This window comes from Arvicanthis niloticus, chromosome 24, assembly GCF_011762505.2.
Source record: "Arvicanthis niloticus isolate mArvNil1 chromosome 24, mArvNil1.pat.X, whole genome shotgun sequence".
Taxonomy (NCBI): Eukaryota; Metazoa; Chordata; class Mammalia; order Rodentia; family Muridae; genus Arvicanthis; species Arvicanthis niloticus.
Genome location: NC_133432.1, coordinates 31155930 through 31181518, shown reverse-complemented (window position 1 = coordinate 31181518; position 25589 = coordinate 31155930). Strand labels below are relative to the sequence as shown.

At 48.3% G+C, this 25589-nt stretch overlaps 1 protein-coding gene across 2 annotated transcripts in view; it reads left to right on the top strand.

Annotated features, from left to right (window-relative positions):
* The first annotated feature begins 276 nt into the window (after positions 1-276).
* The window catches only part of Snx8 (sorting nexin 8), a 46615-nt gene continuing 21302 nt past the window's right edge, over positions 277-25589 (top strand). Inside the window, exons 1-2 of one of the 2 annotated variants that reach the window (XM_076923507.1) lie at positions 316-406; positions 24740-24782. Coding sequence is in view for 1 of the 2 variants with exons in the window: in XM_076923506.1 (XP_076779621.1) it covers positions 313-406 (94 nt within the window). In the remaining variant the exon portion in view is untranslated. Of the gene's footprint in view, positions 407-24739; positions 24783-25589 lie in introns of both variants that reach the window. The other variant, XM_076923506.1, reaches the window with a different exon arrangement.

Sequence of the window (25589 nt, the reverse complement as noted above, 5' to 3'; positions counted from 1 at the left end):
GAATGGCAGCGTGGGTGAGTGAGCAGGCAAGAAGATGAGTGACAGCCACTGGCTAAGAGCGGGGAAGTGGGCGCTCACCGGAGGGCGGTGGCACTAGGCGTCTGGAGTGGTACACGGGTTAGCACTCTGGCAACAGAGCTGCCGAACACCGCCCCGACCGAAGCCACGTGGTTGGGGCGTGGCCTCATCGCTAGGGGTGAGAGGAGGGGCGTGGCGAGGTTGGCGTGGGCGGGGCCACGCCGGACAAGAGCTGGCGTGGGCGGGGCTGGCCGGGCGGGCGCGGGAGGAAGTCACGTGGGCGAGCGGGCTCACATGACTGGCCGCACGATGGACCCGCTGCCCTCGCCGGCAGTCGTTGCAGCAGCTGAGGCGGAGGCTGACGAGGAGGCGGATCCGCCGGCGACAGGTAGGGCACGCGGCCCGGGGCCCTGTGTGGACAGCCAGGTGCCTTGCACTCGGGGACCACCTGTCGGCGCGACACCTCGCTTGGCTGGGAGGCGGGGGTGGGGGTGGACATCCTGTGGCCAGCCTCTTCCCACTGTTCCCTGGGACGCTGCTCTTCAGCCCTCCGTTAGCGCGGAGTCGTGTGGAGTTGCACCTGGGTCTTTTCTGATTCCACCTTGCAGACGTCGTCTAGAGAGTGGTTTATATTCCTGTGTGGCCATGCTCAGGGAAAGGGATGCGTCTTCGGCATAAGACTCTTTTCCTGGGGTCCCCGGCTTTGTGGATTGTGGGGACGCATCCATGTGGCCAGAGGCGCAAGGGTGGAGCTGGGCCTGGTGTGTTTCAGCCAGGTCTGGCCAAGTGTCATTGAATATGGCCATCATCTAGAGCATTGGTGGAAAGACAGGTTCTTCTCTTGGGACAAAGGGTTTATGGTAGTACTTTTGACTCCAGGGGAGGGAGGACGTGAATGAACGCCTTTGAAGGATGGAGAGACGCAGTGACTAGGTGGAACTCCCCTCGGAGTTGGTCAACAGTCTTTGGGTCTTGTTGGGTAAAACATTGTATTTTTAAGGTTGTATGTTGGAAACACCACTTAAGTCTATATACCTGGGCGCTTTGAGAAAGGCAGACTGATCCAGACTGATCCAGGGCTACTTATGCCTTTTTTTAAATGTTTGGTTTTTTTTTTTTTTTTTTTTTTTTTTGTTCGTTTGTTTTAATTATTTCTAACTGGGTGTGTGTGCACAAGGGGACATTGGTGCCCTTGGAGGACAGAAATGTTAGATTTCCCCTGAAGCTAAAGTTTCACATGCTTGTTAGCCACTCACTAGAGCTGCTGAGACCCAAATTCCTGTCCTCTGCAAGAGCTCTTGAGCCCCTGCCTGAGCCTTAAAGCAGTTCTTTGTGGCAGTGGTGATGGGTCAGAGATCTCTTGGCAGATTTGGGATCTTCCATATTACTTCAGGCAGAACTTAGCTACTGGCTGAGTTAGGGAGGATTTCGTCTGGATTTTTGACAGCTCTTGGGCAGTGGTGTGACTTGTGTGTTAGTCACAGCCATGTAGTCCTTCACGATTTACAGGCCATCACAGTAGCAACGTAAGTTGAAAAATGGGCTTTTCAGCCTGTCAGTTCATTCTGTATGAACCTTGGCACCAATCTGGTGACGTGGTGGAGGAGATTTTCTTCCTTCTGGGAGAAACTTACTTGGAGTGTGTCTTGATGGAGCCTTTGGCTGAATGGGCTAGAATCAGAACACCTTTGGGAATCACTCTTGGGAAAATGTATTATTGTGTGTGTGAGGTTCTTGTGGACAGTTTGGGGTGGCACAGGGATGGCAGTCAGAGGACAGCTTTGTGGAGTCACTTCTCTCTTTCCATTCTTGAGTTCTGGGGATGTTAGGTGGGTGGGCTTGTGTGTGTTAGCCATTAACCACTGAGTCCTCTTACCTGGTCCTGAGGATGGGTTTGCTTTTAGAGTTGATGAGCTCAGGCAACCACCTTGCAACAGGTTACTTTTGACTTACCTCATCCTCCTCACCATTTGCCTAAGAGCGTCCACCTTCACAGTTGGCTGATTTTTGACATCTCAAAGGATTAACTAGTGTGGCTTATGGGTACATAGCAGATTTCCACTTCGGCTACCCTTCAGAGCTGCCAGTAGTGGTCATGCGTAAAATAAGAGTTTGCGTTTGTAGTGGTTTGGAATTGCTGGCAGGAAAATGGTCTTATTGTGGTTTTCAGCACACAGATCTATTATTTGAAAGGTAAACGTGCATACTCTGTTTGCCCATCAGGAGAACTGAATTTCCTCTGCTGACCTGCCTGGTCTTGAGTTCTTAGAGGTCAGCCTTTGATCTCCAAAGAGATCAGTCTCCTGATTCCTGGGATTAAAGGCATGTGCCACCACAATCAACCTCATTAATTTATTTTTGGGACAGGGTCTGCTATGTAACTCAGGCTGGCCTCAAACCCCATCTTTCTACGTTGTCTTCTGAATGCTGAGATTGTAGGTACATGCTACCACACATGGCTGCACCTTGTGTGTCCAGAGGTCAGTGGTCCAAAGCAACTTGCACTGGCTGAAAACAAAGTGTTACAGCCTCCAGAGGCCATAAGGGAGTGTTCATATTGCTGGCCTTTCCAGCTTGTAGAAGTGGCCAACATCCATAGGCTGATGGTTTCCTTTCTCCAGCAGTCCTGAGCCAGGTCTCTCTTGAGTTGCCTGGCTCTCTTTTTGTCTGCTTCCACTTTTAAGGACCCCTGTGAATGGGGGAGGGGGCAGCCAGAAAATGAAGATTTATCTTCTTATGTTCACTTCAGCTGATGAACAGCCTCGAATTTCACTGTAATTCTAATTCCTTTGCTGAGTGAAAGTAAGAAAGTTACAGGTTCTAGGACTAGGATGCAGACATCTTTGGGGTCTTAGGTCATGCTCATCACAAGAAGATATTGCTAGATTCTAGGGTTTGCACACTTGCTGTTTTTGATTGATGGAGGGCTGGCGCCATGGCTCAGCCAATGAAGAAATTTGCTGTCCAGATTGGGTGTCCAATATTTGATTCTTTTTTTTTTTTTTTTTTTTTTTTGGTTTTTTGAGACAGGGTTTCTCTGTATAGCCTTGGCTGTCCTGGAACTCACTCTGTAGACCAGGCTGGCCTCAAACTCAGAAATCCGCCTGCCTCTGCCTCCCAAGTGCTGGGATTAAAGGCGTGCGCCACCACCGCCTGGCCCAATATTTGATTCTTATATGGGGTGGATGGAGATAATTAAGAATATTTACTTTTGTTCTAATATCCATTATCTTGATTAGTAATAAATTTCAGTTTCCTTACGTCCTTCCTGGTGTGACTCAATTTGAGTCTCTTCCTTAATGGCTCTCTACCTTATTTTTGTTTTAAAGATTTATAGGTGGGTGGTAGTGACCCATGCCTTTAAAGGAGGCATGAAGTAGGTGGATCTCTGAGTTTGAGGCCATCTTGGTCTACAGAGTGAGTTCTAGATAGCCAGGGCTATTACACAGAGAAACTCTGTTACAAACAAACTCACAGATTTTATGTGTGTGTGCACAGGTGTATGTGTCTGCCTGTGCATACTTGGAAGCCAGAAAAGGATTATCAGATCCCTTGGAGCTAGCCTTACAGACATTTGTGAGACACTATACTTGTGTGGGAGCTGGGATCTGAACTCAGGTCCTCATGATTGCAAGGCAAACATTCTTAAGAATGAGCCATCTAAGCCATCTCTCTAGCCTCCCACTTTATCTTTTGAGACAGGGTCTGTCGCTGAACCCTGGAGCTTGCTGATTTGGCCAGACAGGTTGCGAGCAAGCTCCAGGATTCTCCTTTGGAAACAGCTTCTGTGCTGGGATTCCAGGTATACACTGTCACGCAGTCACAGGCACAGCAAGCACTTTATTGACTGAGCCGTCTCCCTCCGCTCCCTCTCTCCTTTGTGGATTTTTATATTGAAATTGTAATTGTCGAAGTATTTGAATGAACTGGTGTGATGGTACCCAGCTGTGGTGCCAGCATTCAGGAGGCCCAGGCAGGAGGTTCATGAGCTTACAAACAGACAAACCAACAAACAAACCATGAGCTACATATAGACATTCTCTTCAGAATTGAGTGGAGAAGACTGTCTGTGATTAAGTGGATAAAGGCCTATACTGCCAAGCCTAACTACCTGTGTTTGATCTCTAAAACCCTTGTGGTGCAAGGAGAGAGGTGAGTCTCAAAAGTTGTCCTTTGACTTTCACACATGCGCTGTGGCACACCTCTGTCCCCCTTTGTTGATAATAAAAAAATTAATGAAAAACAATTTAAAAATTAATATATTGATCTAGGCTTGGTAGTGCATGCACTCCTAGCACTTAGGAGGCAGAGGCAGGCAGGCCGATTCCTGTGAGTTCTAGGCCAGCCAAGGTTACATAGTGAGACCTGTGTCATTCTCTCCAGGAAATGAAGACATTAATAATTTAAAAACTAGGAGCTGGAGAGAGGACTGGGTTTTATCATCAGTACCCAGATAGCCCCTCACAGTTGTCTGTAACTCTAGTTCCAGGAGCTCTAACCCTCTCTTCTGGCCTTTTTGGGAATAGCATACACATGGTGCACAGACAAACAGGCAAAACACCCATACACATAAAGAAAAGCTAGAGACATGGTTCAGCAGTAAGAATACTTGCTTTTTTTCCAGAGGGTCCCTAGTTTGGGTCGCAGCACCCATACAGCGACTTAACAGTCTGAAACTCCAGTTCTAGGATAATCAGTGCCCTCCTTTGGCTCCACAGGCACGCATATGTTGCACACACTTCCATACATGTAGAACATGCAAACACATAACATTAAAAACAGAAACAAAAAAACCCCAGTGCAGCTGGGGGTGTGGCTCATTGGAAGAACACTTGTTCAGCATGCACAAGGTCCTGGCTCCAAACTCAGCAATGTGCAAATAAGAATACTGAGACTCACTGGAGCTGTTGGTGCTGATACACTTAGAATCTCATTTCAGGGCTGCTGGGCAGCATGGTGTGCCTGTTCCAACATCTGATCTCTGTGTGTGTGAGAGACAGAGAGTCAGTGCATGTAAGCAATGTGTGTTTGTGTGTGTGTGTGAGTGAGAGAGAGAGAGAGAGAGAGAGAGAGAGAGAGAGAGAGAGAGAAAGCCTGTACATTGCTGCTCTGTGTCTCTGTCTCTGCCCGCCTCCTTCAATCCTTGGGACCACACAGTTTAGTCCAGGAGAACCAGAGAAGTCTGGTCTCCATTGTGTTAGCATGGCTCCTTTGGTGGCATTCCATACATTCCAGTGGGCAACTATCCTCCTGTTCTCTCTGTGGTCAGGTCCCTTGGCCTTTGCTGTTCTCTGCTTCGCCTCTTAGTTTGCAGCTCTGGTGTGCTTTTCCTGCCCCGCCTGGGCTCACACCCCCTGACCCTCAGTTCCTTGCTTACATGAGGTTTCCTTCTGTAGGCATTTGCACTTGTCACAGTTCATTGAGCTGTCTCCTCAGATGTGTGTAGTTGATGGTGGTTAAATCACTCCTGAAATGGCTGCTCACATTAAGAACATTCATCTTCCTGCTTCACACACTGTTATCTGAAGACTTGAGCTCTTTCTTCAGATCTCAGCACCTAGAATAATACTTGACATATGGGAGGTGCCCAAATGTTTGATGAAAACTACATATTATCATATGCCTTTTAAAAGATAACATCATTCTTTAATTTAATAATTTATTTTAAAACATTGTTTTTAGTTTTATTCAATTTTATGTGAAATCTATCTGTCTGTCTAGCTATCTGTCTTACATGCTTGTCTGGTGCATGAGATCAGAAGAGGGCATCTGATCCCCTGGAACTGGAGATACCTGGTGAACCACCATGTGGGTGCTGGGAAACTGAACATGGGTCCTCTGCAAGAGCAACTGGTGTTCTTAACTATTGAGCTCTCTCTCCAGACCTCCCGTTTTGTTTTAATTGTTTGAGTTAGCGTACAAAATAATGAAGTTTCTAGTAACATATCCTTTACCACTGTAATTTGCTCAGTTTTACCCATTTATTTATTTATTTATTTATTTATTTATTTTGGTTTTTCGAGACAGGGTTTCTCTGTGTAGCCCTGGCTGTCCTAGAACTCACTCTGTAGACCAGGCTGGCCTCAAACTCAGAAATCCACCTGTCTCTGCCTCCCAAGTGCTGCGATTAAAGGCATGTGCCACCACTGCCTGGACCAATTTTACCCTTCTTCCACCCTCTCTTGCCTATCTCCTGATTTGTCTGTGTTCTCTCTTGGCTAGTGATGTAGCTGCTTGCATGAAGCCCTGGCTCCTGACCTAGACTATATGCAACCCTGCTTTAACACACACACACACACACACACACACACACACACACACACACACACACACACAATTTGCAAGGTAAATGTATCAATCTGAAGAAAGAGGAAGTAACTATGTCTCTATTATGTAGAACAGACTTTGCCAGAATTTGCGGTTAGCAAGAAAGTGATGTATTCCGAGCAGGGGAATTCTGTTTTCATGTTACTTTGTTTCCTGAGAAAAATGAAGTACAAACAAGACATGTTTTGCCTTGCTGTGTGCCAGGGTGGTGGGCAGAGGCCACAGGAAGGACTGTTGTGGGTACAGCTGGGAACTGCAGGTGAGGTTGAGGCTGTGTGGCCTCCTAAAGCTGGACTTTTCCAGTTTTCTTTACAAAGTCACTAATGAATTAGAACCTTAACTAAGAGAGGTATGGTTTGGAGAACATGTTTGGAGGCAAATGATGGCCTTAGCTCTTGGAGAATCAGTTCCAGGTTTTATTTCCATTTTAGACTGATCTTTTATGGCTGGTCTCAAACGTGCTTTGTAGTCAAGGTTGGCTCTGAACTATGGATTGTCTTACATCTGTCACCCAAATGCTGATTATAGGCATGTGCCATCATACTGGTTTGTGCAGGGCTGGGCATGGAACCCAAGGCCTCATACACGCTAGATGAGTGCTCCACCTTGAGCCCCAGCCCAGCCCTAGTGACTGAACACTGTATATACTGTGCACGCTAAGCAAGGGCTCTGATTCTGAGTCGTGTCCCAGCCCTCATTTTGTCTTTAGTTGTTGTTTTAATGTGCCTGCATGTGTGTACACACCTGAATGTTAATGTGTGTGCCTATGTGAGTGTCTGGGTGCACATCCACGGAGGACAGAGGTTAATGCTGGGTATCTCTGCTGCTCTCCATCTTTTTTTGTTTGTTTTAGACAGGGTCTCATTTTGTAGCCTTGGCTGGCCTGGAACTCATTATGTAGACCAGGCTGACCATAAATTCAGAGGTCTACCTGCTTCTGCCTTGTGAATGCTGGAGTTAAAAGTGCTTACTTCCGTGCCCTTCCTTACCTTAATTTTTGAGACACGTCTCTCACTGAACCTAGAGCTGAGTCAGTTGGACTGACTGACTGCTAGCTCCAGGGTTCCTGTGGCTCCGCCTTCCTGGTGCTGGAATTATAGGCAAGTATTAGTACACTCACCTACCTTTCTTCCTTCCTTCCTTCCTTCCTTTTTTTTTTTTTTTTGTAATTTTTGTTTGAGACAGGGTTCTCGGTGTAGCCCTGAGTGTCCTGGAACTCATTCTGTAGATCAGGCTAACCTTGAACTCACAGATCTGCCTGCCTCTGCCTTCAGATTAAATGTGTAGGTCACCACCACCTGGAAAGGCTTGTTTATTTTTGAGACAAGGTCTCATGTAGCCCAGGATGGCCTCATACTATGTAGCATTAAATTCCTGATCTTGTTGCTTTCCCTTCCTGAGTACGGCGTCACCCTGGCTCTTGGTTTATACAGTGCTGGGGACAGGACCCAGGACTTCTTGCATGCTAGGCACTGTACCAACCAGCTTCCTTCCATCCCTACAGCGATATCATTTACCAACAATCCTCCAAGCCTGGTTGTGCCTGGGAAGAGCTGACTGTTGGAGTCTTATGGAGAAGTTGTAATCAGACCCGGTAATGTTTAATGCTGGGAGAATTGGCGCTTTGAGGAAATGTTGCATAAGCACAGAGAACCGCTAGCGCAGACATTTTTACCAGAGACTCGGATCCCTCAGCATCCTCCTGCAGTTCCTTGTTTCCTGTTCAGCTTACAAGTTGTCCTCACTGTGTTCCAGATACATGCTTTCATAGTCTGTTTCTTCCTGCGAATGTTTTTCTGCAGTGCTAAGTAGCTTTTTTTGTTCTTTTAAAATTTGGTGGAGATGGGTTTGTGCAGCCCAGACTGGCCTTGAACTCACTGTGTAGCTAGGGATGACCTTTTGATCCCCCTGCCTCCACTTCCCAAGTGTGAAGATTAGAGGCAAGTTCCACCTCTCTGGGTTTTGTAATGCTGGAACCCAGAGCATGCTATGTGCCAAGCATGGGCTATACCATGCTTGAGCCCCAGCCTGAGCTCAGTGTCATGTTGTTTTGAAATGTTCTGTTCAATGAGGTAGTGTTTATTAGGTGACTGTCATATAGTCAGTGACATAGCTCCAAATGGAATGTTGGGCTACTCTAAAGAGCTTGGTGGCACATACCTTTAACCTCAGCACTCGGAGGCAGAGGCGGGTGATCTGTGAGTTGGGTCCCTGAGGCAGGGACTGGATGGAGGCTGAGGAGGAGCAAGGCAGAAGCAGAAGGGGCAAGGCTGGGGTCCTGTATTAGTCACTTTTCTATTGCTGTGACAAAGCACCCTGGACCAAGGGACTTAGTTGAGCTTGCTGTTTCCAGAGTTAGAGTCCATGATAGTTGACAAAGGTATGGCGGCAGAAACAGCTGCGAGTTCACATCTTGATCCACGACTAGGCGGCAGGGACATTAACACACACCTACCTTTTGGCACCTCAGAGCATTCTCCCCACCCACCCACCTACCCTCCCATCCAGTGACAGATCTCCTTGAACAAGGCCACACCTGCAAATCCTTCCTAAACAGTGCCACCAGTTGGGGCCCAGTTCATCAAACATGAGCCTCTGGGAGCCATTCTCATTCAAACTGCCACAGGTCCTATGTGCTGCTTGGGTTTGATATACTGCTTTGGGGACCTAGGGAAGAGGGTCTCCCATGGGAGGCTTTGCAGGGTTCAGCTTGGTGAGTAGGCTTTCTGAGGGTTCCCCGTGGGTCTCTGATGTGCTTTCCCTGTGGAACAGTTTAGGCCTCATTTGCAGTCATTTGCAGGTGAGGAAATGACAGTACAAGGCGGTCCGTGGTAAGTGGTGGCATTGGGGTCCCACCAGGTGCCTAGCTCTAGTGAGGAGCCTTTCCTGACTGCCAAGGACATGGGCCTGTGTCCTTTTGTGAGTTCTTTAATCTACTCTGAACTCACTGAGCAGTGTCTCACCAGAGAGGTCTGGAATCTCCCCTCACCTGGCTTCCTGATGGGGATGGTGGCTTGGGATTGCTTTTGTATACTGCCTAAGCCCAGGTGGGATGCACCCTTCTCTTCAGAGCAGAAGGATCTTAACATGATGAAACCACACATGAAATGAAAGCACCCACTTGCTCGTCTAGCCTGTTGGCCTCTGGCTTAGGCACAGCAGTGCATCTGGCCAGCAGGCACAGGGCATGGAGGCTGGTGCCCAGCAGGGCTGAGTGTGGCTCTTTGGCTGGCTGCCTCTCCACAGCAACCCACCACTTCCTGAATTCTGGGAGGCACTGGTCTAGTTCCCCACAATGAATTATGGTCTCCACTGTCACCAGCTTAGCTCTGGTTAGCTCATTTTGGGGTTTCAGGATAGCTCAGTGTCAGATGACAGCTACCTTGGCATGGAAAATCCAGTCTCCACACTTTGGTATAGATGTGGGCGTTGGGGAGTCTCTGACTCAATAGTTTCCTTTCTGTAACACATTCCAGTTCCTGATTTGTTGTGTGGATTTTTAGGGCCTTCTGATTCAGTTCAACTATATTCTTGGGCTGTCTGCGCCTCTGCCTCCAGCAGTGGAAGGCAAGGACCCCTGCCTTAGCTTTCATGTTTCTATCACAGATCAGTATGGCTTATGTACATGGATTCGCTCTTGTGGTGCTTGGCTGATTACTTTCCCAGTGCCTGCTGGGCATTCTCTGAGAGCACCTAGGTTTTTGTTTTGTTCTTTGAGACAGGGACTTAGGTTGCCCAAACTGGCTTTGAACTTGCAGTGTAGCCAAGGGTCACCTTGAATTACTGATTGTTGTTCCTCCACTTGATAATACAGATAGGTAGCACCTGGTTTATGCAGTGCTGGGGATGGTACCCAGGGCTTTGTGAATGATAGGCAAGCCCTCCACTGAGCTACTTAACCAGCACTTTCCGCCATCCCTTCCCTGCCCCTTTTGGAGACAGGCTGTCACTGTACTCCAGGCTGGCTTTGAACTCTCTGGATGTCCTGTGTCCATGTTCTAGGATTATAGTCTTGCATCCCAGGCCTACTTCTACGGTGCTGGCTCAGGTGGGCTTTCTGTGTAGTCTTTACTAGGATATGGATGGTCCTGAGATGTCGTGGATATTTCTACTTTGTGTCAGAAAGCCAGGGTAACTTTCAGAGTGGTTAACCAGAGAAAGGAGGAGAAGTAAAAAAAAAGAAAGAAAGAAAGAAAGAAAGAAAGAAAGAAAAAACCCCAGACAACAAATCCCCCAGCAAACTGAAAACAGACAGAGTAGAGAGACACAAGGATACTTTTTTTTTTTTTGGAACTTTGAACTCACAGTGTCAGTTCTTCCAAGATTCCTAACACTGGCAAACAGTGCTGTTCCTTTAAACTCTGGAAGGCTGCCACCGGGCTTCCCCATAGGTGAGTGCTTCCATGCTGAGAGGCCTGGGCTTCTGAGGTGCAAGTTGAGGTTTGATAGATCCTTTTAGAAGCAGGGTCCAGTGGGAGGGCTGGGGATGCGACTCTGTTGGTAGGGTGGTTGTGTGGCTCTGGGCTCCATTCCCAGCACCAGATAGAGTATACATGGTGGTGGTGCATGTCTCTAATCTTTGATTTGATTGGAGTTCAAGGTCATCTTGATCTGTATAGGGACTTTGAAGCCAGCTTACATATGTCAGACTTTGTCTCCAAAAAAAGAAAGAGTCTTGGTGGTTTGTGGGAAGCAGGGTCTCTCGTATCCTTTGCCCCTGCCTGCCTCCTGCCTCTGATTTGAGTTGCAAAAGCTCATTAGAGGAATGTTTCTAGCCCAGCACTTGTGCGTCATATATCTGAGGTAGGCCTGATTGCGGTCTCTGTGTTTGTACTAATCTTTGAAAGGACCATCTGCTGACCAGCTTGGAAGTGACAGTGTGTGAGACAGTGCACGTGTGGGTTCCTACCATGTAGTCCTGGCTGGTCTGAACTCGCTGTGCTGTTTATGCTGGCCTGGAAATCACAGAGACCTGCCTGCTCTGAGTCCAAAGTGCTGGATTAAAGGCATGTATGGCTATGCCCAACCCACTCACTACACATAAGCAGGTCTCAGGACCCTTCCTAGTCAGTCTGAGATTTCCCTTGGAGTCCAGGACTAGTCTGCTTCAGTTTTTGTCTCCTTTTGCTTGTGAGCTAGACTCTTTAACAGCTGAGCCTCCTCTCATGTTCTCTTGTTTCTTTGAGTTAGGGTCTCACTGTGTAGCCCAGGCTGGCCTGGAACTTCTGACCTTCCTACCTCTGCCTCTAAGTAAATACTTGGATTAATTTCATGGGCCACCATTCATAGCTGCAGCTTGGCTGTCCTTATTAATTTATGATAACAATGATGATGATGTTTTTTCAAGACAGGGTTTGTCTCTGTAGCTTTCTTGACGACAACTGACCTCTTTCTTTCTTTCTTTTTTTTTTTTTTTTAAAGGTTTATTTATTATGTGCACAGTGTTCTGCCTGCATATATGCCTTCACACTAGAAGAGGGCACCAGATCTCAGTTTTGATGGTTGTGAGCCACCATGTGGTTGCTGTGAATTGAACACAGGTCCTCTGGAAGAGTAGTCAGTGCTCTTAAGCTCTGAGCCGTCTCTCCAGTCCACTGGCCTGTTCAATTTTTTATAATTATACCTGTACTTGTCAGGTGGTAATGGTTCATATCTTTGATTCCAGCACTCTGGTAGTAGGGGCAGGCAGATCTCTGAGTTTGAGGCCAGCCTGATCTACAGTTCTAGAACAACAACAACAAAAAAAAGTGTGTATGTGTGTGTGTGTGTGTGTGTGTGTGTGTGTGTAAGAAGATTGTCCTCTGGCCTCCATGCAAATGTGACTGGAACCCAGGTTGTCTTACCCCTGAGCCGTGTCTCAGCTCCTTTATAGTTCTTCACATTTACATCTGTGGTCCCTTTTCTATTGCCTTTTCAAGACATTGGCTCAGGAATGCTTTGAACTTGCTGTGTAGCCCAGGCTGGCTTTGAACTGACATCTTTTTCCTTTCACCTTCCCGTTGCTGGTCTCATGGATGTGAGCCACCACACCCAGCTGTGATCCTCTTTTTGTTTTTTGAGACAGGGTTTCTCTGTGTAGCCCTGGCTGTCCTGGAACTCACTTTGTAGACCAGGCTGGTGTCGCGCCCGCTTGTCCAGCAAGGAAGACGCGACAAATCGGATTCTTCTCAACAGCCTTTATTGGAAGCGCTCTTTTAGGTTTCTGGGAGAGACTAACTGGAATGCTCAGAATGGGCTACTTATATACCCCCAGCCCTGGGCGTGGCAAAGCACATGGAGGTGTCCGATGGGTCAATTTGCAATGACTCATTAGCATACTCATTAGCATACCCCGCCCGGGCGGGGTGATTGGCCAGGTTCGTGGTACCCTAGTTGTACCTTATTTGCATGCCCCGTTTGGGAGGGGCTGGAGTCAAGTTCCTAAATGCACTGCGGGTTTTCCCTGAAAGCCTTGAGTTAGCCGCCATCTTGGATAGTCGCCTCAGCGGCTGACGGGCGAATGTCAGCCCGTCAGCCGCTTTTGAGGCTGCGGCGCTGCTTCTCTCGGCTGGCAGCCACAGCCGCTTTTAGTCTGTGGCGCCGAGAGAAAAAACGGGCAGCCGCCTTGAGTCGGCGGCTGCACCGTAAGAAAAAACAGGTAGCTGCTTTGAAGTGGCGGCAGTTCCGCCGCTTTTAGCAGCTTTGAAGCGGCCCGCTTTTCAAGCTGACATGACAGACCTGCGGTGCCTTCCAGCCGTCAGGTCTGTCAGGTCAGCTTCCTACAGTCTAGAACTCAAAGATCCTCTGCCTACCAAGTGATGGGATTAAAGGCATGTGCTACCTACCATACCTGGTGATTGATCAAGCTCTCTCTCTCCCTCCTCCCCCTATCCCCGTGTGTGTGTGTGTGTGTGTGTGTGTGTGTACATACATGTGGGTATAAAGACCAGAGGTTAATAATGGCTGTCTTCTATAGTTAATCTTCACCTTAATTTTTGAGTCAAGGTCTTACTAAACCTGGAGATTACCTGATTTGGCTAGACTGTCTGGTCAAAGGATCCTCCCGGTTCTGCCTATTTAGTGCTTGAGTATGAGTATAGGCATGTACTATTAGGCTTTTTATGTGGGTTTTGGGGAATAGAACTTGGGTCCTCACACTTGTTAGCAAGCACTTTACTGACTGAGCCATCCTCACAGCCCCTGTGAACCATTTTCTACTGTGTGTGTTGCTGAGGATAGGGGTCTGGCTGGGTGCTGATTAAAGTTCTTTCTGGGTACACATTCTGTGCTGGTTTCATGTTTGGTGGTCTTAGGGAGTCAAAGGTTTTGATTTGGGGGAAAGCCATGAACAGGACAGACGAAGGAGGACTCAAGGAGACTTAGGGCTGGGGTTGGGCTCAGAAGGTGATGTGCTTGCTTAGGTTGTCTATGGCCTTGGGTTTCTTTCGTAGTAGCACTGCATTAAACCAGGTGTGGTGGAGCATGCCTGTAATCTTAGCATCGAGCAGGTGGAGCATCAGAATTTCAAGGTCATCCTTGGCTACACAAGGAGTTTGAGGTTAGCCCTCTTCTACTTCTTTTCTAAAAAACCCTGAAAGACTCACCCTAATGTTGAGAACTTTAAGGAGGATCAGTAGATGAAGCACTTCCATCTCGGAATAGAGTTTGAACTGAGTTTACAGGATTTGGATCAGATCTCCACACTAATAAGCACTAGCAGGTTAGGCCCACAAGGTTTGTTGATACTGTGTTCCTAAGTAAGGAGCCCAAGACAGCTCCACTCTCTGTAGCTTAGCTGCCTGTGTTGTACACTGTAGCATTACATCACCAGGGTTCTTCCTTATGCGCCTTTGGCAAAACGGATATGGCCGACTGCAGGGACTCATGGTGCAGGAGGAAGGATCCCACCAGCACGAGGCGTAGTCTCAGGGTTTGCCACTGTTGTGTCTGTTGCCGATCGTCTTCGTCAGCAGCTTTTGTTGCTGTTGCTCACTCAGGCATAGTTCCCATTGCTTGCAAGACTGTAAATGAGATTTGTTGGTGCTGGAAGGATGTGCCATTGTTACCATGGTAACACACGGTTTCTACTCATTGCTTGAGTTTATGACTTTGCACTCATTCATCCAGCAGGTGCTAATTGTGCATCTGCTGTGGACTGGGCATCTTTCTTTCTTTTAATTAAATGCACACATGCACGCACATACATTGTGGCTAGAGAGATGGCTCAGTGGTTGAGAGCACTGGCTGCTCTTCAGGTGAGTAGAGTTCAGTTCCCAAAACCCACATGGCAGCAGTAAAAGTCTGTGGCTCCAGTTCTACAGGATCCAACACCCTCTTCTGACCTTGGGCACTGCAGGCATGTGGTGCACAGATGTGCGTGGAAACAAACACACACATAAAATAAAGTTTTTAAAATGTTTTTTTCATGTGCATATACCTGTTTCTGTATGCAGCTGCATGTGCATGTACACACGCTTGTCTGCGTGTGCATATGTATATCAGCTCTTGTTCTCAGGTGTTGCATCCTTTCCTCTCCCCCCACCCCCACCTCTCGCCTTGAGACATGGTCTCACTGGCCCAGAGATCACCCATCAAGATCAAGCCCCCAGGAATCCTCCCATCTCAGCTTCTCCAGCGTGTACCACCACACCCACCATGTCCCCCTCAGTGCTGGAGATCTTGCAGGAAGCACTAAACTGACTGAACCATCTCTACAGCTGAGTTCCCTCACCCCACTTTTCAGTATTGGGTCAAATAATTCATTGCTTTGGCTAGTCTAGCTAGCCACCTTGCTCTGGGGAATTGTCTTGGTCTCCTAGACAAGGGAGTTATGTTCTGGAGATCTGAACTCATATCCCCACACGTCTGAGGCAAGTGCTTTATCCGTAGAGCCACATCCTTATCCCCTGTCACGATTCTCAGTCTTGGGATAGTGTATGAACATGGTGAATACAGACCACCTTGTAGAGCTTCTGGTCTCACAAGAAGCACATAGCAGTCAGGAGATGTGTTAAGCAAAAATTTACCTTAGGATGTGCTAGGGGCCTTGATGTTGCAAACCTCAGCCATCACCAATAAAAAATGCCATAGAGAAAGCAGTGCTCACAGCGAGGCGCCTGAGGAGGGTAGGAAGTTAGTCCAGCCGTATAGAGGTAGGGTGGGAAGCAGGGTGAGCCTTCTGGAAAGAGGAGACAGTGCCAAGGCCTAGGTCTCAGGTAGCCCAGGCTGGTCTGGGACTCCTGCTGGAAGGCTTACCCTTGATTGGTGGGGCAGTGACAATAGAGTCCAAGACTTTGTGCATGCTAGGCAAGCACAAGGCCACTGAGCCACATGCAGCCTGGTTTCTTTTAACTTCATGAGGGGGCTTCCCCCCCCACCCCCCCGTGTTTCAGGGGAGTACTTGCTCCTTCAATGAACAGGGTCCTTGAGGACATCTTGTCTGATACTTTATTATTAGGAATCTGGCATCAGTCCCACAGGTAGAAAACCAAGTCTGTGATTCCATAGACTGTCCTGAGCACTGAGTGAAGTCACAGCAGAATGTGTTCTATTTGAGGCTCTTCATGCCCTTTATAGTAGCAGAGACCAGTTGATCCAGCTGATAGGTCTGGCTAAGTGAAGCTCAGTGATGTCCCCTGCTGTGAGGACTCCATCTTCATAGGCAGGTAGGCTGGTGTCTTACTACACATGGACGAGAGGATTGCAGTAGGCATGGAGATAGATGGCTCAGAGGTTAAGAGCACTGACTGCTCTTCCTGAGTTCAATTCCCAGCAACCACATGGTGGCTCACAACTATCTGTAATGGGATCGATGCTGTCTTCTGATGTGTCTGAAGAGAGCTACAGTGTACTCATACATAAAATAAATAGATATATCTTTTAAAAAAGAAAGGATTTCAATAAGCCCAGGAATTACATCGGACATAGTGGTACTGGCTTGTAGCTACTTAAGAGTTGGAGTAGAACTTAAAACTTGTAGGCCTGCCTGGGAATCTTTTTTTTTTTTTTTTTTTTTAAGATTTATTTATACAGCATTTTGCTTGCATGTTTACCTGCGGCCCAGGAGAGGGTACCAGATCTCATTATAGATGGTTAAGAGCCACTATCTGGTTGCTGGGAATTGAATTCAAAACCTCTGGAAGAGCAAATGCTCTTAACCTCTGAGCCAGCTCTCCAGCCCCTGTCTGGGAATCTTATGAATGAAACCTTGTCTGAAAACAAAAAGTGAAAACAGGGATGATGGGGTGTGGCTCAGTGGTAGAGCCCCTGCCCAGAATCCCCCAGGGAGGGGCTGGGGGCGTAGCTCAGTGGTAGAGCCCCTGCCTAGAATCCCCCAGTGAGAGGCTGGGGTGTGGCTCAGTGGTAGAGCCCCTGCCTAGAATCCCCCAGTGAGGGGCTGGGGTGTGGCTCAGTGGTAGAGCCCCTGCCTAGAATCCCCCAGTGAGGGGCTGGGGTGTGGCTCAGTGGTAGAGCCCCTGCCTAGAATCCCCCAGTGAGGGGCTGGGGTGTGGCTCAGTGGTAGAGCCCCTGCCTAGAATCCCCCAGTGAGGGGCTGGGGTGTGGCTCAGTGGTAGAGCCCCTGCCTAGAATCTCTCAGTGAGGGGTTGGGGTGTGGCTCAGTGGTAGAGCTCCTGCCTAGAATCCCCCAGTGAGGGGCTGGGGGTGTGGCTCAGTGGTAAAGCTCCTGCCTAGAATCCCTCAGTGAGGGGCTGGGGTGTGGCTCAGTGGTAAGGCATTAGTCTACCATCTGTGAGCCCTTGTGTTCAACTTTTAGTAAAGACAAGACTGTAAATTAGTTGATTGTAAGTTTTGAAAGCGGTACATGTCTTTTAGACAGAGAGAGAGGACAGAAAATACTGAGCATTGGCCCGAGTGGGAGGCAGCTGGGCCTGTTGCTTGAGGGGGTGTAGATTGGCTGAGTCACTTTGGAAAACTGGAAATATTTACTAAACTGAGCATATGCAAGTGCTGTGATCCGCTGCATACACTCATCCCTGTGTTATGTATCCAACAGAAGTGCATGCAACATATGTCCACAAAAAGCCATGTTCTGGAACATTCTCAGTAGTGCCATGTGTCATAGATTGGCAGTGGAACCACCCAAATGCCCAATATTCGTAGAACGAGTGAACAGAGGGCAGGGCTACATGGCAGGATCCATGGGACAGCTTGCACCCACTGTGTGTGACCTGTGAGCACCAAGCTGAGGGAGGAGGTTGGAACCCAGGCTCAGACTTCACTGTACAATAGACTAGGCCGGTGTGAGAGATGTGTCCCATGTTGATGAAATGCTAGCCTGTCATTTTCCTACTTTACAAAACAAAACCGCACAGCATCTCTCTTTCATGCCTTTGCTAGCCTTGTACTCTGTGTAGATGAGGCTGGTCTTAAACTCAGGGATCCATTTGACACGTGCCACTGCTTCCTGGGATTGAAGGTATGTGCCATCCCCAACCACCGCCTGGCAATGTTTGTTTGTTTTACGTTTTGGGGCATTTGAGAATCCACTTGCCTCAGCCTCCCAAGTGCTGGGATTACAGGCATGTGCCACCATCCATGGATTTTTTTTCTATTTTGGGTGTTTGAAACATTTTGTGATTAGAACAACCGTAGAGACGTTTCAAAGGTATTTAGCAAAAAAACAACTGAACAGACTGACTGAAAAAGAGTTAGTAGTGACTGTTTGAGTGGCTGGGGATTTAGGTGGTTTTGTTGTTTTGTAGAAAATTTGAAAATGTGTTCTGTAGACATATGGAAACACTCGATATTTGAATAGTAGTCCATATAGAGCCGTGGAGGCTTGGGATGGGGAAGTGAGCAGGCTCCATAGACTGCGGAGGAGTTGAGCTGGAAGTTATCATGAAGGCTACGAAGGGGCTGCCTTCTTTCCCTTTGATGCAGTGCTGGAACTGGAATCCAGGCCTCTAGATGTGCCAGGCAAGTTTTCTCACAGCTTGGCTTTTTTTTTTTTTTTTGATTAGATCTTATTATCTGTATGCTGCAGATTGGCCTCAAACTCCTGGACTCAGAAGGCCTCCTGCCTCAGCCTCTGGACTGAGGCGCAGGTTCCTTTATGCACTGTTTAAAGCTCGCTATGAGGCAGGCCAGGGCTCAGTGGTGCGCAGTGCTCACCTAGCATGCAGGACTCTGGGTTTTAGCTCCAGCAATAGAACAAACAGAAGCAGGAGAGTGGTGCCGTTAGGCAGCACCCACACAGAAGTAGGGGCCCTGTCCTAGTCAGGAAAGAACCTGGGCTGGAGCCTGTGGCCTCTAGATGGAAGACTACTGCTTCCTGCATCTCAGGGGCATCCTGGTGTCTCCTGGCTCCAGAGCTGCTGAATTGTCGTTTCTGAAGCTGTGGTCAAGATAAGGATGAGGAAGCTTCTGCTCCCGTTTCCTGGGGACAACTTGTTTATTTCAGAACTCAGCTCAGAGGTTTCTGTTTATTTTAATTTTATTAAAACCAAAGTAAATGTTTATACGTGTGAATATTTTGTCAACATGTATGAGTGCTCACTGGGTACATGTTTGGTACCTGTAAGAAGCAAGAAAAGCAAGTTGGAGCTTTTGGATCTTCAGTTACTAATGGTTGTTAGTTATCACGTGGGTGCTGGGAATTGAACTTGTCACACTGTTAACCGTTGACACATCAGTTTTCCAGCCCTTCAGAGAACTTGCTCATCGAAAGCATAAACAGTTCATGAGCTTGAGAAGGAACCTGCAGGCTGAATACTGAGAGCATCTCTCACTCCACTACCTGACCTTTCCCCCAAGCCCCTTGTCCATTTTCTCTTATACAGGATCTTGCTGTGTGGCTAAGGTTGGTCCTAAACTCAGCATTTTGCAGTGCAAGTGCTGGCCTGCCAGAGGCTGCCCCGCTGCTCACTGGGGAGTCTAGGTGAACGCTGTGTTGCTCAGCCCCATCCTCTGCTTTTACTGGGTTGTTCTTGAACTCACTCTGTGGCCTAGTCAGGACTTAAACTTGCCATCCTCCTGCCTTAGTGGTTTCAGTGCAGGGGTCACAGACAGGAACTACCACATCAGGCTCCTGCATCATTTCTTGTTCCTGCAGTTGCACTGACACACCGCTGTTTATTTTTCCCAATCTGGAAAATTAAGACCTGCAGAAGCGTTTAGGAGCGCCTGGTCACTTACATGTTGGGAGTATGTGTAGGCATGGTCTAAGGTACACCCGTCTGTCCCTGACACTGGTTCTCAGTCTGCGCATGGCCTTGGGGCCAGCAAAACAACCTGTCTAGGAATTTATGTGGAATGTTCATCCTGGGCCTGCAGGCTGAGAATCTCTGGGTGGGTGGGGGCAGCCATCTGTGTGAACAAGCCTGCCAGGTGATTACAACACAGCTCCAGTTTGGAGTCCTGAGCAGTGGGCCTCTGCCTTCTGTCACTGACCTTCCTTATCCCTCTGTGGTGGTGAACTGACAGCTGAGGTTTGCCTCTTAGAGTTGTAGTACACTCGAAGAGCTTGGAGTCTACAGGAAGGGGCAGTCAATTCCTTCTGCCACCAAGCCACCTCACAACCTCTTTGAGAACATCAAGTGTCCTGTTGGTCAGTGCGCCTTTCCTCAGGGAAGACATAGGAACTAGGACCTTCTTCTTTGTCTGGTTATTTTTGAGATAGGGTCTATGTAGCCCTGGCTATCCTGGAACTCATTATATAGACCAGACTGGCCTCAAACTCACAGAGATCCACCTGTCTGTTCCTCCCAAATGCTGGGATTGAATACATTTGGCACCATGCCCAGCTCAGACATAGGCGCTGCTGTTCGTTGTTGGAGAGCACTGACTGGCCAAAGGAATAATATCATCTAAGGCCAGCTCACTAAACCAGTTGAGTTTATTGAGGTTAGTTACAGAAGCACAGGCAATCCATGGCTGCAACAGCAAGTCCCAGTCATCACTGAGGGTCCTGGAGAGGGAAGGGTCCTGCCTCTTTCCCTCCAGGGAACCATGTTAGTAGGCTGAGTCTCATGCGGGTCTCAGACAGCAATGGTTAGGTTCAGCCTACAGGAAGCAGCCACATGGCACCTGGGATGGTTGTAAGAGAGCTTTCTGTGGTGAAGGAAGCCTAGCCTACTAACATGGATTTGGGTGTCTCCAGCAGCTCCTACACTGTTCAGCCTGGAGTAGTATGGTCCTGAGCCGGGCTGGGCTGGGCTGAGCTGGGCTGAGCTGGGCTGAGCTGGGCTGGGCTGGGCTGGGCTGGGCTGGGCTGGGCTGGGCTGGGCTGGGCTGGGCTGGGCTGGGCTGGGCTGGGCTGGGCTTGCCTTCCTAGCAGCAGCATATGCAGGGGACTTCCACTGAGCTGCCTCTCTGTCTCTTGTTGCTGTGTATACAATATACCTTCAGAAAGTCTTCTAAGCGGGGACTGCTATGCTCTAGTCAGCATTTGCAAAGGGTTGCTTCAGCAAAGGAGGGAAAGGACTACGGCATGGGCTACCAGGAAGATCCTGTTGGCTGCTGGACCCTTTGGACTTTTTTCAATACCATGTTACTGTCTAAACATTCAGCTGAAGAGCCTTGGGTACAAGAACACACACACACACACACACACACATTCTCTCTCTCTTTCTCTCTCTCTCTCTCTCTCTCTCTCTCTCTCTCTCTCTCTCTCTCCCCCCCCTTCTCCCTTTCTCCCCCCCCCCCCCCCGTGTTGTTTGATTACTTTTGTTATTTTTGAGACAAGGTCTCTATGTAGTCAAGGCTGGCTTCAGATTCACTTTGTAGCTCAGGGTGGCCAGCAAACTCATAAACCTCTTTGCTTTAGCCTCTTGGTGCTTCTGGTGTAACAGGTGTGACCACGGTGCCTGGCTTGTGTCATTCACTACATTTTCTGTCAGTGAGCGGGTGACTGACTTGGAGGATCACAGCATCTTAAGTTTTACTTCTTGTCTGTGGAAGACACTAATTTAATATTGAGTATTGAATTCAGGGCTTTGTGCACCTTAGGCAAGGGTTCTGCCTCTGAGCCACACCCTAACCCCTTAGTGGAGGATTCTAGGTAGGGGCTCTACCACTGAGCCACACCCCAGCCCCTCACTGGGGGATTCTAGGCAGGGGCTCCACCACTGAGCCACACCCCAGCCCCTCACTGGGGGAGTCTAGGCAAGTGCTCTACCACTGAGCCACACCCCAGCTCCTCACTGGGGAATTCTAGGCAGGTGCTCTACCACTGAGCCACTCCTTAGCCACTGGGGGATTCTAAGTTAGCATTCTACCAGCGATACGTTTCCCAGCCCACTTTTTCCTTTCTGAGATAGGACTGGCCTTGAACTCACTGTATCTATCCCAAATTGGCCTTGAACTTGTGATCTTTCTGATTGAGCCTCTTCCCAAGTAGCTCATCTCACACTCAGGCTGTACTACCAGTCATGGCTTCTGGTGGAACACTTTCAAAGTTTTTGTTGGTGGCTTCAGAAAATGTTTTCAGACTGGAGAGTAATAAATCTGGAAGGAAGTCTGTGGCGTTTATTGAGTGTTTTATTTTCACTAGCTATTTTCAGCTCTTCTGTGTCATTTAATTCTGAGGCACACTGCTGCCAGCTGAGAACCCTGCAGGAAAGCGATTTGTTCAGAATGGTTAAAGTGGGGAACACATGAAGTAGGTGAGACCTGTTTAGGGGTCGCTGGAGGGACTACAAGAATTCTTGCTGTGTTCTCCGCATAAGTGGTACTGGCCCGCTGATGGTAAGGGCTCCTTCTGTCTCACTCCCCCTCCCCCTCACCCGTGTGTGTGTGTGTGTGTGTGTGTGTGTGTGTGTGTGTGTTGATATTGAGTCTTGCTGTTGGTCAAAATCTGGCTGGCCTCAAAACCTGAATTCTCCTTCCTCTGCTTGCTGAGTTCTGGGATTATAGGCATGTGCTACTATGCTTACCCCTTAGAATTTTTTTAAATTAGGTTTATCCATTTGTTTATGGCGAGGGAACACATATGCCTCTGCACACTTGGCAGTCAGAGGACAGCTTGAGGGTCTTCACTCCCAGGGATCAAACTAAGGTGCTCAGGCTTGGCGGCAAGTGCTTTTACCTGCTGAGCCACCTCAGCAGCCCCCGTGCCAGACTCTTTATGTCCAGTTTGCAAGTGACAAATACTGTGCTCAGGTTGGTCACTTGCTGGCCCACATACCTACTGGAATGTGGAGGCTGGCTTCCAGCAGCTGTCTCTCGTCAGAGCTTGTCTTTGCCTTTCAGTGCCTCAGCCTGGCTGGTTTCCCATCTAATCTGTTTTATCTCTGTGGGTAGTACACAGTGTATCTCTGTCTCTAGTGACCATGGATGCTGAGAAGGGTATGGGTCAGGGTGCTCATTGCTCATCCCAGAGAATCCAGATTCTTCTTGTGTCTGTCCCTACTGCTGCTTCTGGTCTACCTGTGACAGTGATGCTGTCCAAAACAAACTTTCTTTTTCTTTGCTTTGCGACAGTTTGGGTATGTAACCTAGGGTGGCCCTTGGCTCATATCTGTCCCCTGCCTTTGCCTCTGCCTTGGAAGTGCTGAGATGACAGATGTGCACCACCACCACCACCACTACTACTACTTCTTCTTCTCCTCTTCCTCCTCTTCTTCTTTCTCCTCCTCCTCCTCCTTCTTTTTTTCGAGACAGGGTTTCTCTGTGTAGCCCTGGCTATCCTGGAACTCACTCTGAAGACCAGGCTGGCCTCGAACTCAGAGATCCGCCTGCCTCTGCCTCCCTAGTGCTGGGATTAAAGGCATGTGCCACCACTGCACGGCTTTCTTCTCCTTTTTCATTTAAAGTTTCTTTTGAGGGGCTGGAGAATGGAGGTGCAGTTGAGTGCCCAGTGCTTTTGCAGAGAACCCACATGGTGGCTCACAGCGAGTGTTGGGATGAAGGGACCTGAATTTAGCGGATTAGTGCCTGGGGTCACACTGTGTTGTGGTTGGCGCTTCAGAGGAGAGCTGTGAAGGCGTGAGGGTCTTTTCATCTGTGGACTTGTAGCTTTAATATTTGCATTTCCTCTCCTTACTCTTTGTCTGTTCACTTACCTATGTGTGCCCCTGTAGACGTACAGGAGGTTAACTTGGGGATTGGTAGTGTTCTTCCGGTTCTTCCACCTTGACATTTTAAAACATGTGCATTTATTGTATGTTGCATGTTCATGTGTGGAGGTGAGGGGACAACTTTCAGGAATCAACTTTTTCCTACTTTATGTGGATTCTGGGTTTGATGGTCTGTACCTGTATCTCCTGACCATCTTGTCAGCCCCGTTTTTATTTTCATAGATTTATTTTTTATGTGTGTTTTGCCTGTGTACCCTGTGTACCATGTGTATACCTGGTGACTGTGCAGGCCACAAGAGGGCATAAGATCTGTTATGAGCCACCATGTGGGTGCTGGGAACCAAACACATGTCCCTGCAAGATCAGCAAGCATTCATCAGAGTCAACTCTCTAGTCCCAACTGTCGCTGGTATTTTTGAGAGGTTGTATGTGTGTATATATATATATATATATATGATTCTATGTGTATGTGTGTGTATACACGTGCGTGCCAGTGGACAACCTAATGTCTTAGGGTTCATTGCTGTGAAGAGACACCATGACCAAGGCAACTCTTATAAAGGACATTTAACTTGGTCTGGCTTACAGCTTCAGAGGTTCAGTCCACTATCATAATAGCAGGAAGCTTGGCATTGTGCAGGCAGACATGGTGCTGGGGAAGCCAAGAGGTCTATACTTGATCCAAAGGCAGCCAGGAGGAGACTGAAATTCCACACTGGGTGGAGATTGAGAATAGGAGACCTCAAAGCCTACCATCACAGTGACACACTTCCTCCAACAAGGCTACACCCACTCCAAAAAGCCCACACCTCCTTTAAGTGCCACTCCCTATGGGCCAATCGTTTAAATACATGAGTTTGTGTGGGCAGACATATTCAGATCACCATACACTGTGGACTTCCTTTGAGATAGGGTCTCTCATTAGCCTAGTACTGGGTGGTTAGGCTAGGGTAGACCTGCTGCCTACAATCAATCCCAGGTCCTTCTGTCTATGCCTTGCCAGATCTGGGATTATTAGTGTGTGCCATCACACCTAGCCTGCACTTACAGGTCCTGGGGATGAAAGTTAGGTCTTGTGTGGACATGGCAAGTACTGAGACCACTGGCTGTTCCATGGTCTCTATTTAATTACTTTTTACTTCTCTGTTTAATTGTATGGGTTGGTATGTGTGTGCAAGCTACAGTATGCTTGTGGAGGTCAGATGGTTTAAGGGAGTTGGTTCTCCCTCTCACCACTTAGTAGGTCATCAGGCTTGGTGGCAAGCACCATTACGTGTTGAGCCATTTTATTAGTCCCTCTCCTCATAATTTGAAATAGGGTCTGTGTAGCCCAGGCTGGTCACAAACTCTTTTTTTGTTTTGTTTTGTTTTTGAGACAGGGTTTCTTCATGTCGCCCTGACTGTACACCACTGGAGTTAAAGGTGTGTGCCACCACTGCCCGGCATGAACTCTTGCTCCTCTGCCTCTAAGTGCTCAGTGTGCCCAGGGTTACATGTGTGCACCCCCACGCCGGGCTTTCGAGGGTGTTTGAGAGAAGCCAAGGGTCGAGGTGCTGTTTGTGCTTCAGAGGATGTTTTAGATTCTGCTGTGTTCAAAGTCCGCATGCTTCACCCGCATGTGCTTCTTTGCTAATTATTACTGAGGTCTCAGGCTGTCTTAGAGGACTGCCTTATCTTAATCTTTGGGGAGAGCATGATGATAAATATATGCTTAATAGAGAACTTTGAAAAAGCTTCAGCTGCGCACGGAGGCTCACGTCTCTGATTCCAGCACCTGGGAGGCCAAGGCAGGTGGGTATTTGTTGAGTTCATGGCTAGACTGGCCTATGTGTTGATTTCCTGCCAGCCAGAGGTAAGGTAGTGGGGTCTGGAAAAAAATCTCTCTTAATAGAGACCTTTGTTGCCCCTCTGCTGCTTATCTTTCTCCCAGGCTGGCCTTGGACTTGAGGCAGGCTGTGGTTGCCCTGCCTCTGCCTCCCAGATTCTGGGATTATAGGCATGTTTTTATATAATGATGATGTGGGGTGTGTGTGTGTGTGTGTGTGTGTGTGTGTGATTTTATTTTTTGAGACCAGGTCTCCTTATGTAGTCAGGTCTGGAAATGAGGCTCCTCCTGCCTCAACCTCTTGAGTGCTGGAATTATCAGTGTGTACCACAAAAATCTTGTCTACATCAGCCTAATCAATCAGAGTCTGTCTCTCTCTCTCTCTCTCTCTCTCTCTCTCTCTC